The sequence below is a fragment of the Parus major genome, chromosome 13 (genome assembly GCF_001522545.3).
Source record: "Parus major isolate Abel chromosome 13, Parus_major1.1, whole genome shotgun sequence".
NCBI lineage: Eukaryota > Metazoa > Chordata > Aves > Passeriformes > Paridae > Parus > Parus major.
In genome coordinates, this window is record NC_031782.1 from 11,233,525 (window position 1) to 11,250,892 (window position 17,368).

Sequence of the window (17,368 nt, forward strand, 5' to 3'; positions counted from 1 at the left end):
ATTTCCTTGTGAAATTATTTTCATTTTTGCCAAGTTTTGCTCTCTTAAAAAATAAGTGACTAATATCATATTTTATTTTCTCTAGATGTATTAATGCAGATGGCTTCAGGAACCAGACTGCTGTTGAGTTATATTTAGAAAACATGAGGGCAAATAGCCCAACATAGCAATTCTTCTCTGCTGGTGAATACTTTGTCTGAGAGAGAAGCAATGTGGCAACTGTTCTCACCTTCATGAATAAAGATCTATGTAAATTCCAGCTGTGAATTAGCAGTAAATAATTTTAGTAGAAAAAGGGGCTGAAAGATGGGAAAAGTTTCTAAGGTCACTAACAAACCGTGTTTTAAGGTTTGCAATGGTGAAATTGAAGCCTTGTTGATAATGTAGCCATTTGTGCAAAATCCTGTGTCAGCAGTGCACAGAGGTAATAAGGGAACAGCATCACTGTTCCATAGCACTTAAAATATACCAGTAGTGTTTTGGAAGCCCAGGCACATAGGAAAGAGTTTCACCATCAAAGAAAAATCTGCTCTCACATAACTTAAAACTATTGGATGGGTAACAATTATATTGCTTAACAAGCTAATTCTGTGAAATAGGATGGAGTTCAGAAGGATGGAGAGGTCTTTCTGAAACCTGCATGGTTTTTTTCCAAGATTTTTTAAAGTTTTCATCATATGGTAAGATAATGATAAGCAATGATTGTCATCATAATGATAAAAGCTGAGACATTACAGCTAATGCCCATTCACAACTAAAGTAATCAAATAGCTTCATTCTCTCTCCCATTGTTTTTTTAAGTAGATGTAAGGGTAAATTGAAAGTAAAAAAGTGAGTAAAACCTCACTGCTGTCTCCCACCTTGGCCAGCTTTAGAAGGTCAACCAGAAATTTAGTCCAAGAGATTTGAAATGGGGGCACTTGAAACAATAACTGGGAAACAACAGATTAATATAACATTGGTCTAACTCAAGAGAGACCTCCAAGGTTTAACATATGCTTAAATTAATTACTTTAAAGTCTTCAGACAGGAGGAATTAAAACCTCATTTCTCTATCACACCATTGCTTTTTACAACAGTTCATCTAAGATTCAAGTTCTCTTAATATCAGGAGTACAGCTACACAAGCAGAGACAGAGAAAAGAAAATAATCTAACACACCCCAGTAAAATTCTGCCCATAAAAATATACAACTCCAGCCATCTTACTGTTGTAAATTGCAGACTTACCTGTGTTCTAAGACTACTGAAAAGTAAGTGCTGTTTGGGTTTTTTTTCCTGAATTCATTGGTTTGGTTTGTTTGCTTTTATATACAGAAAAAAACCCCAAGGGTGAGATAAAACTTTGCCTCCTAGAGGGAGATGTTTCCACAGTGGAAAAATTGCAAATCTGCACTACACTCCCTCTGTGAGTGGGGCTCAGCAGTGAGCTTCAGAAAAAAGTTTATCATAAAATACTGCATTTAGTGACAGCCCTATGTTTCTCTTGCTTTTTGTAAAAGCTTTTAGACACACTTAAAAATTAATCTTCTGGGGAATCTTTCAGATAGCATGGGAGCTGAATTCATGGTTCCAACATGAGACAAAAATTGCAGTTCATCTCCTTCAAGCAAAAGATCTTTGTCATTTTTACAAGGGGGTCATTACCACAGCTTGGTGGCTGCTACTGCAAAATAAAAAGAAGCTGCAGCATTTCCATAGTTTGGAAGCTCTTATTGATACAAGAAGAAGCCCACAGTATTATCAAGCAAAAGTTAAAAGCTGAAGTCAACTTTTACAAAAATTTGGTTAAGTCTTAAATTAAGCAATTATTCTACTGATAATATGTGATATAGTTATACAAATAATTGTTCTTCCTCTGCTGTTCATATATTACCAGTGCAAGTGGATTATTTTTCTGTTCTGTAAGACGTTTGTGACATTCAGCCAGCAAGACAAAGCTCTCACTCTCAAATCAACACCTTCCTCCCATTTTCCCAGAAGAAACTGGTTCAAGTTCTACTGACCTCTCAAGAACTAATGTTTCACTTTGCAGTTCAATAGTTCTATGTGGCTGAAATTGACTAATTTTGAAAATTTTTAGTTTTGGTGCAAATAAAAACTTGCATGAGTGCTTGCCTGCAATGGTGGCAGTGCCATGTTTCTGTATTTATAGGAAGTTCAGGCCATCACAAAAACAGTAAATAACAAAGGTTAATACTTGCCATCTCAACCAGATTAAATGATAGCTGCATTTTTTCCCTCAGAGAAAGATTGTTTGTCTATCTTCCCACTTGGCCTCCAGTGTACCTGGACACTATTTAATTCAGCATAGTTGATTATTTAAAACACCAATTATACCTCGCTTTACAAATTGTTATACTGCTCTAAATTCTAAATGTAATACTCTGCAGCAAGGTAAACTTTCTAAAAATAATACTAATCATATTTTTAAAAGTCTACGGAATCTGATGACTATAATCAGAACACTTAAATTTGCAACTGAGGAATCCTGAATTTTAAATACATTAATTACTTCATATTTGCTACTCATGAGTCAGCTTTGATCTGCTAAAATAACATACAAAAGGCACTTTTTCCCCCTCTCAAGATTTTTATTTCTGCATTATATACAAAATGCTTTTGTTAGTATTTAAAAATGACATTAAGATGACACAGCAAAGTAGTGTGGGTGAGAATGTGTGGGAAGCTGATCAGAAGCACAACGAACTTCTTGGATTTTCAGAGAACAGTGGATCCCTCCAGGGAAATTTGGAAAAAATATTCTGCATAGAAACAACTCTGCTTATATATCACATTTTATCTTTCTCTCCTAAGGTTCTTTATCACTTGGAATATTTGCTGGAAAACAGATTTTCTGTCTTGATGGTTGTCTAATCTGCTACTTATAACTCCAGACATAATCCTGTTTATGACATTGCCATTGGTGACAATGGAAAACTCTCCCAACATCCACCTCCACACTGAGGTCAAGATGATCCAAAGGACACAGTTCAGCAAAACACACACAAGCCTAACCTCAAACATATGCTTATGTCTTATGGGTGTGTGTCCTCACCAAATGAGGCTGTGAGGACAGAACAACCACAAGTCCCCTCGGGTTGTCATTATTGCTGCAGTCAGAGCCATGATCTAAGGGCAGTGCCAGATAGATTAAGGTTGATGGTCAGACATTTACACACTACAGCTTTACTGGTTTTGTTTGTAAACATGCTTACACTGATGCTTAACCATTTTACTCCATCAGCCAGAATGAAATAAGAGACTCAGGTATGTGAATAAGTAGGATCTCTTATACACACATGCAAAGGGAAGAAGCAGACACAGGCACTGCAGAGCCAGGCCAAACTGGCAGAAATTAATGAACAACAAACAGGAAGATCAAGATCAAGCAGTGGAGGAACAGATCAGCTATGACCAGGAAAGGTTTCCACTCCAGCTAAAGTGCAATACAATAACTGCATTTCAGCTAACATTAATTACTCCAGAAATCATGTATACACATTCTTTGTTTTCAAAAAGTTTAACTCAAGAGATAATTTAAGTTAAATAACATACAAAATATTTGCTTAATAAAATAATTGGGACATTGGTGAAAACAAGCCGTTTACATATCCAAAAGCAGCAATTTTGGTTGAAATCTCATATTCTCAATCTCTACTAAGTAATTTCTGCCTTCATGAATAAACAAAACTGTTATCTAACCAGCATATTACTGAGACATAGGTATCTATCCTAAATTCCCATATGCCACATCAAAAGCTTATAGACCTTTGTGTTCTCAAAATACCAATGCAATTAAAAAATTAATCAAAATTTAATTCAATGCTTTAGACTTTTCATTACCATCTAGCTTACCCAAGATGATTCTGTGATTTAAAAAAAGTTCATTTTTACTCATTTAACTGAAAGTAAAAAAATCATGCCAGAAAGATTTTGACATCAAGTGATGTCTCCCATTTAACAAGAGGCAAAGCTTGGCCCTGGTAGGAACCACGTGAACCTCCTAATGCTGCCTCAGCAATGCATTTGGTTATAGCAAAACCTCCACACCAGGAGTAAAAAAAGTGCACTTTTCCTATGATTGGACTAACTGGGTTTTAAATATCACTAAATCAAAACTGCCAACAAGGTTTTATGACTTTTCAGCTAATTAAAATCTCCAGTAACATCTATTCACTTCAAAAGAGCACCTATTACATTATTTTGGAGTAATTTTGGAGACTATTACCCAGTGCCACTTACGCTTAGTGGCTGAGACATTGTAAGAATCACCTTGTATTGCATTTCAAGTCACTCAAGTGCACACAAATCTTGTGTGAAACCCGTGCAGAAACAGCCTCCATGGAAAAATCAGCATCACATTTACACATTTTAAGACTTCAAAACAAGGCTCACATGGGACCTGAGCTCACAAAAGCATTCTGCAAAGCCTGTGCACAGAGGTGGGTACTTTTAACAGTATATTTGCATGCAGCCAGTTAACCAGAATTATAGATTTCTCTGTAACTGGTCACTTATGTCACATAATAGTAGATTAATGAAAACTGTATTCATTTCCAGGCATTTACACTAACAGGAATGATTATAGTTAAGGGTCCCCTGGAATTTCCATTACAAATCTATTTTTGAGGACTTATATGTCAGTCATAATAATATATTTTTAGCTGAAACTTGATATGAAAGGTCTTAGTTATGCATTACTCAGTAAATGTTCTCACACCTTTAAAAAGGCTTCTTTCAAAATTAAGGAAAGAGAGTAATTTTACCTCATTTTCCTATTTATTGTGGTTGTTGAGCATTTTACTTTAAGCAACCTAAGGTTTGCCAACCTAAGCAACCTAAATTTGCTACAAGACACAAATATTACATTGTTAATTCTATTGGATATGGATGGACTTCGTACAAGTATCTTGCATTGCAAAACACCAGTGAAAAAGAGCAATTGGACAGTAAAACAGATTGAACGGTCACATAAGTTTTAGGAAGATTTTAGGCTGATTAAAAGTCTCCTTTGGTAATTTCTGGCTGTACATAATTAGAGAAACAATGATGGAATTAGCAGAAAAATCCTTTTAATTTGTAAATGATGTGCATATTTATTTAATCCCATTTCCTTCTTCCCTGTATATTATCTAATAGAATAAATAATTTCCTAATAAGGAATAATGAAACAGTTACACTCCTAAATTATTTAAATTATGAATTCAATCTACTGGACCTTCAAACTATTTTATTCCACTTGAATTTTATGCCTCCTTTGATGCACATCCTGTCAAGCATGGATTAACATTCTTATTCTGACACACCTGAGAGAGCCAGAAGACTCTATTGGGTCATCAGTCCTTGGGGAGGAAAAAAAAAAATCCACAATGCTCTACAAGTTCTTTGGAGCTGCAGGTCTGCATCTTATATACACTTATGTAATGCACTTATAAAATAAACAAATAAAGATTAGACAATGGACCATAACAATTTCTGGACTATTGGGTGATAACTGTTATGCAAATGACAACACATTCACCCTTACTGACCGAAAGGAATTAACAGTATTCCACTGCTTTCACTGCAGTTGCAGTAATGTGCCTCTTTTTTAACAATATACATTTTTAAAGGTTCATACAGAAAATTAAAGTCTGAACACTAATTTTACTCAGTCAAGCAGAAAGAATCTCTTCCAATTATTAAAAAACAATTCAAACATCCATGGGAAAAAAAATAAATCAATTTACAGTAGAAATTAGGATCAGATTTTCCAAAAGCTTCTGCATCCATGGCAGTGAATGGTTTTTAAAAAGGCTTCAATGTCTTTTCCAATACTTAATTACTACATTTTAATAGCTAGTTCTCGCTGAGAAATGGATGCCTTCAATTCCTTGAAAGCAATAGGAACTTCTGGCTACTTCACAGCCATATGTAATGGAAGAAGTAGAATGAGGAAGACTTCTGAAATCTAAATCACAAGTCACCATTCTGAGACATCCCAAATATATGAATATCCACATGAATTTCTGGAAGACCTTCTCATCTCAACTGGGCTCAGCATTACCTTTACTTAACTCTACATCTTATAACAACTTCTCTCCAAGGGTTGTATCTAAAAATAAACAATACTTAGAATATTTTGCACATTAGGGCCTTTTGCCCCATCTCAATCAAAACCAACTTTTCAAGGAAATTGTGATGAACAATCTCTGAAAAATTTTGCATTCACAAGTTAGTGCCATTTTGATGATTTAGTTTTAGTTCACAAAAATCTGTACTGCACATCTACTCAGGAAGGAATTGCTCCAGGTGAGCAGGCATGTTGTTCCTACTGAAGCCCATTCCAACAGGTTGACAATATTTAAATCTCATGCAAATATAGACAAAACCAGCGTGATTAGGTAATGTATAACATAACAGAGAGTCATGGCTACACTGGTTCAAAAACATTTCCAGTGACAGAAAAGGCAAAGGATGTGTTGTCAGCCTTTCATAGGTTAATTCATGACTTGCAAGGCCTGTTTATCTGTTCACCTGACATCCAGATGCTTCCACTCCCAAAAACCATGGGCTAACAATCCATCTAGAGTGGAGGCTCCTTATAGCCAGGCTGCTCTGCAGCAAGGGATGCAAAACATGGCCATGGAAAAGAGATATTCAAAAGCAGTCATAAGCACACCCAATTGTGAAGGAAAATTCTGGGGTTTAATCCATTGTTGCAGAGATGTTTGGTTAATAGAAATGCCTGTTCATTAAAAAAGAAAAGAAAGAAGAAATAGTCCAAAGAGCAGACACTGGAACAAGGACTTTCTACTTCAAATAGTTGAATATTTTGAGTAATGCTTTCATTAGGGTGATTTAATATACTGCTCCTGCCCAAGGCCAAGCTTTCTGCAAATTTCTTCTACTTGTTCAAAATTTATAAAGCTGAGTTTGTCTTTTAGCACAATCACAAAGAATCAGTGGTTTGTATATAGGAAAAATCAGTGGAAATACTCAGAAGTGACATATTTACTGTAACAGCACACACTTGAGTTGCAAAATGCATCTCTCAGAAGGGTTGTTTTTCTTCCCACACAGTTAAATGTTTATTACGTGAAAACTAACAAATGAATCCCTCTGTCAGTATTTACAGAATAAAAATTAATAGGCCTTAGCTTTGATGGAGATATTCAAAAAGAAGCTCAAGACAGACAGAAATAGCGCAGAACCCTTGTTCTTTCAAGTCCGGGGACAAGGGAAGAGCTCACACTCTCTATGTCTTATCTAGCCTGTGATAAATTACATTGAATATGATTTATATATTCTGTATTCAGTTGCATACATGTCAATTTCCTGAATATTAAATATCTTCTAATTTAGAACAGAACTTCTAGTTTTTATTGGGAATTAATTACACCCTTATTTGAAAAACTCATACAAAAATGTCATATGCAGTTGGTGTGATTCCAAGTCTTGGAAGGATCTTTGCCTTGTTCAACTAACAACTAATTTGAAAATACTTAGCCAGAAAATTTGCATGCCAAGATTTTTGTAGCAAAAGTGAGAGCACTGCTACTTCTGTGGCTTCAGACAGGCAAGACTGACACTGTAAATATGCCCCTATGTCACTATTCCTCCAGGGCTTGTGCTGTCCTGGCTATTATCCATTCACCGAACACAGCATCTCTGTCAAGAAATGGGAGCGGGATGGGAATCCCTGTAGAAGCACAGTTAGAGTAATTACAATAGAGTACAAAGGCTGATTCTGTCCTGGTTTTCTTTTTGCAAACCCACAACTGACATTTGTCAATGCCTACAATTCATATGTAATTATACTCAGGTACAGATAGATTGCATCCACCCATAGTAGTAAATTTCTCAATTTTAATACCTCCACACATTTGACTGTTTTTGAAGCTATCACCTCTAAAGACAACAAGATGCCATCTTCCATGTCTTTAAAGGGGATTTATAAAAATTATCATGTGGATGAGCACCATCCTTTGAAATGAGGGGACTGAACCCTGCTTACTTAATTCTTAAAAGCACTAGCAGAGAACTAGAGCATTAACCACTAGAAATCTACTAGGAATCTGGATTACTTCTGGAAAAAAGAATTATTACTATACAAGACTTCAACATGATTGAATACTAAAGATTCTATTATAAACCTTGCAGAGGGTTGCATGATGTATGAGGATAAAAAAGGGAGGGAGGAATAATAAGGATTTGGTCATGATGCACTGACAGGCTTGGGAGTCACTAAGGAGCACAAATACAACTATTGGAACAGCTTTAACTTGTAACAAGTTTGTAGAGTACAACATAAAAATCTTTTATTCTACTACACTGCTCATCTATAAAGATTTTATGTGACTTTCAATAGAAAAGTTATGAAATAAAGCAGCTTATAGCAGGAGCTAACAAGTGCACTTCATGTTCATTCCCACATTAGCACCAAGACACTGACCATAAAATATATTAAAGATATTATCTTTTTTCTGTGGCAAGAGCCAAAACACTTCAATATTTATAGATCAAGGTTTTCTTAAAGGAAAAAGAAAAACAAACAAAAACCAAAACCCAGAAGACAATAGTTATTAATTCAGTAGTACTAATCACCTGCAATCTCTTTAAATTACTAACAACCAGCCCCTGGTCTGCAGACGGGAGTGATCACTTTGAAAAATCATCACCAACAACCAAACAAGAAGATTTTTCTACTGGTTGAAGTCTTGCAACACTGTAACACACTGAAAGTGCAATCCAATTAACAAACCATTTATATTGACCTTAAAGAAAAATGAGAATTATGTCACACCTCTAGAGATGTATAACATAGATACACATAATACATATATAAATATACATAATAATTTATTACTTGTAAACAATCTTATAAAAGTAGTTATAAACTCGCTGTAGTCCTGCATATATGTTCTAGATTGATATTTTCATGCTGTGGCTACATATATTCTAGCAAAACCACCATGAAAATTCCAATCCACATGTGGAGTATCAATTGGAAGACTTATTTTGGTCCTCAACAATAAATATTTTATTTGGATATAGGAGTTCTTATTTATTTTCACAAAGTAAGCTAAGAAAGGAAAATGCCTGAATTAGAAACATGTAGTAACAAAAAAAGGAAATCCATACTAATGTAATTTAGTCAAAAATGTTCTGTGATGTTATTCCAGACAGTAACTAAAGGAAAAGGTGAAACAAGGTTTTCAGTAGAAAGAAGTTCTCACTTCTAAGATATACATCACTTGCTCTGCATCCACAGAAGTCTCTGTAGACACCTTTCAGTATGAGTCAGTAATGTATAAGCACAATAATTTGACAAGAGCCAAATTCAAACTGTCTGCTGAGAAATGCAGTTTTAGGTGAATGAAACATACACATTTATGACACAGAGAAACTAATAAAACCAACTGTCTTCAGCAGCAGAAGTATTTAGCGAAGCAGCACCTTCTCAATATTCCAATATTTCATTTTCAATCCATTTTCAGCCTTGTTCTCTCCTTTTTGTCTCTATAGAATATGTGCAGCAATATAAACAGCTAGAAAGGATTAACAAAAGATATTGCTGACAGAAACCGTTTTCATTACCTCTTTCCATACCAGTGTATATAGGACAATTTTTCCTGTTTTCATTCTTCTCTATCAGGAGACAGAGAAAAATTAAACTTTTCCATGAAGTTTTGTGGTTTGGAACAGCTCCACCCTATTTCCTTACCCCTTTATCCCCATTTCTTTTTATATCACAAGCCATCTCTTCCCTTTACACACAAAGATAATTGCTGCTACTTGAGAGGCAGCAGCACAGCTCCTGTTGTTTTCATTATCTAAACCTATTCATAATCTAAACCCTGAGCTTGTTTAATGTCCCCTGCTGAAAACAGCTCAAGAAAAAGGAGAGATTTTAAGTAAACCAGTAGTGGGCTTCCATTATCAAGAGCAACTCAGAATCAGAGGTCTACCAGCAAATTACAGCTATGCCTGCACATTTCTGAGAATATTCTGATCTATGCATATTATAATTATTGTTTTGTGCAACTCTGATGTAACTCAAGTACAGAGGTGAAATATAATATTAAAAACCCCACAAACTTCTTTTTAGACCTTCGAAGCTATTAGGCTCTGCTGTGTAAAACTTGGCACACACCAAGAAATAAACATTTCCCTGATAGACAGTAACAGCTCCTTTGTTTCTCCAGCTCCCACTTGATGGAAAGATTATGCTCTCAATCAACAGTAATGGCTCCCACTAAGACAAACCAATCCATCGTCTCTTAACTCCACACACACTGCTGACTCCAGGTGCCAAAACCTGCACACTGATAGCAAATACCTGGAATTAAATAAACAGATTCCTCTCATCAGACCCCAGTAACCCACAGTGTGTTAAAATAGTTCTGTTTAATAGTTTTATATTTAAATAGTTTATATAGTTATATTAAATATATAGTTAGATTTAAATAGTTTAAATAGTTATATTTAATTGTACTTATAGCTAGACAAAAAGCCAGATGATAGTGATACCAGATCATAAAGTCACCCTAGGACACATATACAGCCCATTACCTCAGAAAGTGTATATTTCCTCAGTAAAATCTGTAGCTATGGAATATTTCTCTCTTTTCAAGACATTCTGTACTAGAATCCCAGAATAGCCACAGAACAAGGGGGGGAAAAAAAAAAAAAAAAAGGAAGGAAATGTTGACCTATTTAATAGGGAATAAGCCAAGACATTGAAAACTAACACATGACCAATATCATCCATAGAAATCCCCATATCTTATCTAGATAGATCAAATGCATAACTTGTTATGCAGAATCTTCAGGGTTGTCTAGGGAAGAAAATTTACTTCTGTACTTCTTAATGAACCTGTACCAATTTTTGAAAAGAACTTATGAGGGAATACTTGTGAGGAAAAGGGAGAAAATTAGAATGGAGAATAGTCTTCATTGCTACATTTTCAAGGGGTCAATTCCAAAAATTAACTGAGAGGAAAATGTGGAAATGTGAACATTATATGAGACTCACTGCAACACAGATAATCTTACATAATACCAAATTCATTAGCCCAGGAAAACCATTTAAGTAGCCTTCAGAGATCCCCATCTTTGTTCTCCATTGTTAACTGAATAAGAGAAACCCTCAGAAAATCTATAGTATAACTAGAATAAAGGATACACTCAACAATATTGCAGGACCTGGTGGTGAGTGGAATTAGCCACAATCATTACTGTATTGCATAAAATACCTGCTGTATATTTTTTCTTTGCAGAATAAATAAATTAGTCCAAATAGTCCTTATATTTGTTGATAACCACATACACTTGAAGTTCTCACTTTTCTCATGTGCATTCAGTATACTCCCCAGAGCTGGAACAAATTATGTTCACAAGTTCCAGTACTTTGAAACAATTTCTGTAAACTCAGATAAATGCTAGTTCAACTTTCTGACTACCCAAGGTAAACAGCTTACAGTTTCAGCTCTGTTACATAAAAGAAATAATTTATAAGGCACCTGCAAAGCCTAATACACTCTGAGTTCTTTATGATGCAAGTACTTATCACCTCTTTAAGAATTCCAAGTCAGCAATAATATTCTTGAACACCCTTAACATACTTTCACTTTCTATAAGAGCAATTCTAAATTATCCTGCTCAAAAAAGTGAAAACTTCATGGTTTACCTCATGACACTGGAGTGACATAAACATTCTACCTGCAGGTTGGCACAAGTTTATATGGTAGATGCAATACATCAAGACTGAGGAAGAAATGCAATTTTGAAATAAATTAACATTAAAATTAATAGAAATTATCTGAAGCTGAATAGCCATGATTATTTACCCTTTCTCCCAAGGCAGAAGTTTGATCCCATTAATGTTAATACATGAGTCCAGGCAATGATCTGCCTTTATCTAAAGTCAGTAGTGTTTGCCATGACTACAAACAAAGCTGCAGCAAGGCCATGCTTAGAAAAAAAATAGGCCCAGAAATCCAAAAGATTCTTTCTGTGTCTCTTGTTTTCTCGGAAGGCTTTGCATCAGCTAGCATTCCATGTTATTCCTCCTGGCTTCTACTTCAAATTCTGGTGAATTTGCAAGCAAGAAAGCCAAGGCCTTGCATACTAAGTATTTTGTTGTTTCCTTGTATGTCTCTCTCCTCATTCATTTCAGGTTATATTCAGGATATATTAGGACTTGCTATGTTACACAGGCCATTGTAAAATCAAGTGTTACATGTTGCAATTAATCAATTATAATCTTGGTTTGGAATCTCTTTTGCAACTGTAAGTGAAAAAAACTTATGTAACATGATTGCCTGGGTTTAAGAAATAGGTGGCTTCTTAGAGTAAAATAAGCCCAGAGCTTAAATCCTTTAGGCAAATTAGTAGGACAAAATTGTCTATACAGTCCCTCTTCTGACTTCTGCAGATAGGCTGAAAAGACTTTTTATCAGAAAGGTCAAACATTTCATTATAAAAACACAATAAACTGACTACAGAATACTAAAAATAATACTGCTTTATTTAGGTAGGCTGTAAGTGCCAGATCACAGGATTCTGATATGCTATCACCTTTAATTGGTGACCAAATGTCTAGAAACCATTCAAAGCAACAAAGAAAAGATTCACAGGATTTTCTACAATTTTTTCACAAGAACATGCCAGTTCTGAAGGAATGGGAAGATATAACACTGTCGTGGTAGATCACAGTCCCAGCAAGGAACCCTCATGTTCCCTCACTGCTCATGGCTGTCTAAGAAATAACTCCATGTCCCTGTTTCTCCTACCCACAGTTCTCATAATGAAAAGCAAATGGTTTAAAATACAATGTACTTTTCTTCCTCTGCGCTTAAAGCTCCTGGAGGTAGAACACTATATAATAAGTTCAGTGATACAAAGTTTGGAACTCCCTTTTAGCCACTTTGAAATTTCCCAGAAGTAATGTTTCAGAAGGTGAAATTACTCAGGTTTCCTGGTATCTTGAAAAGGAGCAGCATCAAGCCCTCTGTCACCAATACCTCTCTGTCTCACAGTAAAATCACCTGTAATGTTATCCTCAAATTAGGCCAAGGGTTTTATTTTGCATTATGAAAAAACTCCTGTACATCACAGAGGTCATTCAGTTTGAGAACTAATGTTTGCCAGTTCATTCAGTTCAACACCTCTGAGAACCCAAGCATGACACTGAGGAATTAAATATTTTAGTAGTACAATGATATTAAAACAACTGATAACTTTCCAGGTGTTATTTTCAAATGCATGATTACAACTACAGCAATAGCCCTAAAATAACATTTGTATTCAGAAAGCTGCTTACTTGAAGCCTCTTCAAGAATAATGGAAAGTTTGCTTCAAACAACAAACTTCCATTCACAAAAAACTTGAAAAAATCACATTTATTTTGCATCACTTTTGCATCATATGCTTTTATGTTTCAGTGTCTTTTGTTGTTCTTTACAAGCCCCTATGAGTGTTAGGCCAAATTCCGTGTCCTTAACCAATTAACATGCAAATTAAGATAAAAACTTCAAAACTTGACCCCAAACATTTCCCAAATAATAAAAGTGAATGTTAGTAAAGTTTCATCTAAGTCAAGAACAGCTTCTTCTAAAGTACGAATCAGACTTGTCCAATTTTCTCCACACCTCATTAGTCTGCCAGGTGATGAAAGTGAAATAGAAAAAGTGTCAAATTACTACGTTCTGAACAAGTTCAGTATTTGAGCACAGTCAGTTCTAAGTATTTGGGTAAGAGAGACAAACATCTTGGAAAAATTAAACTTCTAAAGTCATCGACTCTTTCATCACCACCGAAAATAATGTCAGGCTAGGAAAAAAAAAAAAAAGGTGATTTTTGAAAACACACAGAAGTAAAAACCTCTTTTTTTGTTTGTTTATGATGAAAAACGCACTGCTGTGAGAAAACGGCTTTTTTTTTTGTTTGTTTTGTGTTGTTTTTAACACGAACCAAAAGAACGGCGTCAGGCAAGGCACCGCGCGTGAGAGGCGCGTGTGGGGGAGCGCGGCGCGGGCGGCGGGTGCGGTGCGCGCGCGCGGCCGGCAGGGGGCGCCGTTGCTCGCGGGAAGGCCGTGAGGGCGGGAGCGGCCCCGGAGCTGCCGCAGGAGCGGCCCCGCGCAGCCCCGATCGCTCCCGCCGCTCTCCGCCCCGGGATCCACCGCCGGCAAACGGGGAAGGCCGCCCCCGACCCCCCGCCGACCCCCGAGCAGCCGGGGTGTCCCGCCTCGGCGCCTCCCCGGGGCGGGAGGCTGCGCCGGGTCCCCGCACGCCCGCGGGCACCGCTCCGCCTTGGCAGGGGCGGGGGAACCGACGGCCACCCTCAGCGAGAGCTAGCAGCCCCCAAACACTAAGTACTCACCATATTGACTTCCGAGACCATATCTATACTGGCAATGTCTATGTTCATGCCAACAGCCACTGGGGGACCTGCAAACCAACAAAATCGTCCGCAATGTGATCTCTAAGAACTTAACTCATTCTTACCAGAGTTAGCAGGGCGAACACATGAAACGACGTTTAAACATAACCAGAAAGTCAGGAGGGAGACATAAAGTGCTCCCCCCCTCCTTCCCCCCCCACCCCTCCTCAGCGAGGTCCCACCGCTCCCGTGGGACCCTGGGGGTGGCAGCGGGAGTGCCCGAGCCTGAGGCACGGCCGTGGCGGTGCTTTATGTAACAGCACACACGTGCCGGCCCCGGCCCCGGCCCCGGCCAGCCCCGCTCCGCGCCCCTCCGCGGGCCCCGCGCCCGCCACCCCCGGGCACGGCCAGCACCGAACCGCAGGAAAGGGATGGGACAAGTGCGGGGGGGAAAGGGCCACCCACAGCGAACACGTCCGAAATAAACAAACTAGTTCGAAGTAGGAGCACGGAGGGGGTTAAATGACATTTTTGTATCAGTTAACAGCACATCTTGTACTCGAAAATAGTAACTGTGATCACAGGCACATTAGGCTGGAAGGAACAAGCGTTGGGTGAACTTAAAAGAGATTTGCATCTCGATAAAACCAGTTAAACAAGGGTTTAATTCCAGGTTAGTAAAGTATCATCACACCCACACACACATAATGAGGGACCGATTACTGATATACAGGTAATTTAAGTGATCGCATTCCTGTGCTAAGAAAATTGAGAAACGATAGGTTTAACTTTGGATCAGCTATAGGAAATGGCAACACACACACTCCCCAAAGCAACAGCACCCACAAACCGTTTGAAATCGCCCCCACACAAAACGCACCCAGCCCGGATATACAACCTCTCTTATGCAAAAGCAATCAAATTACCTCCAAAATCTGGCCTCAAGCGAATATCATAGCCCTTCAGCAGTCTATCCACGGTCTCTTTCACCAGTGACATATTACTAGGGTCATTGACACTAAAGAAAAAAGAAAGAATAATACTGTATTATTTCTGATTTCTCAGCCCCCAGCTGTGCATTCCTCTCAGCAGCAGCATGCACTGCAATTCAAAGTAAGGAAAAAGAGATACCTTAATCACTTACCTCTGTGCACACACCGCAGCTATTATTAAAGGGAATGACCAAATCCCAAAGTAACCCTTTTTCCGGACTCTCAGCATCCCTTTAGCTTTTGATATGATTTAGGTTTTCAGTGAAGAGGAGATCCAACTTATTCTGGCCAGTGCAGTAATTCTAATGTGAAGCGCATGCGCACGGCGTACCACAACATCAAAAGGAGCAGTGGTTGCTGCTGGAGATGGAGCAAATTTCCTTGAAAAAAAAAATTAAAGGGGAAGAAGAAAATGCATTATTTAAAAAAAAAAAAAAAAGAAAAAGTAATCCACAGGAGGATCCAGTATATTTTTGTTGTCGTTTTTGTTATTATAGAGTATAAGTCACAGCAAGAAGAGAAGTTTTAGGAGTTGCAGGGTACAGCGGCTTTGCAACCTAGTTTGAGCGTTGGGGGGGCTGGACGGAGTCGGATTAGGCACAGGGAGAATAGTTAAAAAGGAAAATGCACTGCGTACGTATGGGGGCAGGTGGGGGGAGAGAGGGGCAGTTTAACTTTTTAGTCCCTGGAAAGAACCGCCTGAAGCGAGGAGAGGTGCGGGCAAAGGAGCCGGCGCTGACAGCGGAGGCGGGTGGTGGGGGAGGAGGGAGATGAGCGCCTACAATATTTCTCACGGAGGAAAAAAAAAATGATGACGAATAGTTTATTGTAAGAGGGGATTAGGCTGTTTCTTTCCTTACTGTGGTGCCAGGCGCTATTCCAGGAGCAGAGGCACCGGGAGCTGAGGGGGTCGCCGGCCGCGACCGCCGGCTCCCACGGGTCACTGTCTGGTGCCTGAGGGGCGGGCGCGGAGCCCCCGAGACCCCGCTCCCCCCCGGCGCATTTTCCATACATCGACCCATGTTTAACCTACGGATGCGAGCTCTTCAGGTAGAACGAAACCTGGCCACGGAGCTGGGGGAGGGGGGGGCAAGGGGAAGAAAAACGCCACCCTGAAAGGCTTTCAGTGGCCATCCAGACCCCATGTAGGTGCATAAGCCCACTTACCTTAGTGGGTAAAACACCCAAGCTCTTCAAATGCAGTGTGTGATCCAATTAATGCCTCGGAAGAAAGCGGAGACGAGCGGAAAGCTGATCTGGGGATGCTTTGAGTGACATTTAAATCCTGAGCAGAAAAAAAGGTAGAAAGGAGACAGGGAGAAGGGAAAAATCAAAACCCTGAAAAACAACAAACACAGGAGTTAAATTATTCCTCTCAAATCTGCTTTGTGCCGTCGCTCCTTTTACACCACCTCCTCCTCCTCCTCACGCACATACCCGCTCGGCCCCGTGGATCTGTGCTGCTTCACCGAGCGGATCTGGGCGTGCACACGTCCTCGGTCGGCCCGGGCGACGCGGGGAAAGGATTGGGAACACTTTGGGCGTCAATTAACAAAAGAAATATTTAACTCGCTGCAGGAGAGTGGAGGAGAGGAAAAAACAAAAAACCAATAAATAAAAAACCAAAATAAACAAAAAAAAAAATCACAAAAAAAAAACCCAAAAAACCCCCAACACCGGCGGGTGGTGGGGGAGGGACAAGGGTGAAGGTGTTGCACAGAGATCGAGCGGGCTGGAGAGCCGCTCGCTCCCCGGCACGACCCTGTCCCCGGCGCGGAGGTCCTGCCCTTCCCTACCCCACCGCCCCCGGCCGGCCACCGCCTCCTGCTCCCCAGGAAAGCCGCGATTCGCCTCGCACGGCCGGGCCGGCCCCAGCCCACACCCTGGCCCGGGAGCAGGAGAGCCAGGAGGGGTGCGGGGCCGGGGGGATGCTCGGAGAGAAGAGGCGGCGGCGGCTCCCCGGGAAGGGCGAGGGGAGGAAGGGCTGAGGTGGGGGCGGACGGGGAGGC

General features: G+C 39.2%; 1 protein-coding gene across 3 annotated transcripts in view; it reads right to left on the reverse strand.

The window, feature by feature from the left end:
- Positions 1 to 16,930, reverse strand: part of GABRB2 (gamma-aminobutyric acid type A receptor subunit beta2) — a 132,961-nt gene extending 116,031 nt beyond the window's left edge. Inside the window, exons 1-5 of one of the 3 annotated variants that reach the window (XM_015641800.3) lie at positions 16,797 to 16,930; positions 16,527 to 16,644; positions 15,512 to 15,739; positions 15,294 to 15,385; positions 14,368 to 14,435 (exon numbers count right to left, since the gene is read on the reverse strand). In XM_015641800.3, coding sequence (XP_015497286.1) covers positions 14,368 to 14,435; positions 15,294 to 15,385; positions 15,512 to 15,588 — 237 coding nt within the window. In that variant the 5' untranslated portion in view covers positions 15,589 to 15,739; positions 16,527 to 16,644; positions 16,797 to 16,930. Of the gene's footprint in view, positions 1 to 14,367; positions 14,436 to 15,293; positions 15,386 to 15,511; positions 15,740 to 16,526; positions 16,774 to 16,796 lie in introns of those variants that run through there. The other 2 variants (XM_015641799.3, XM_015641801.3) reach the window with 2 other exon arrangements.
- Between the last annotated feature and the right edge of the window lie 438 nt (positions 16,931 to 17,368).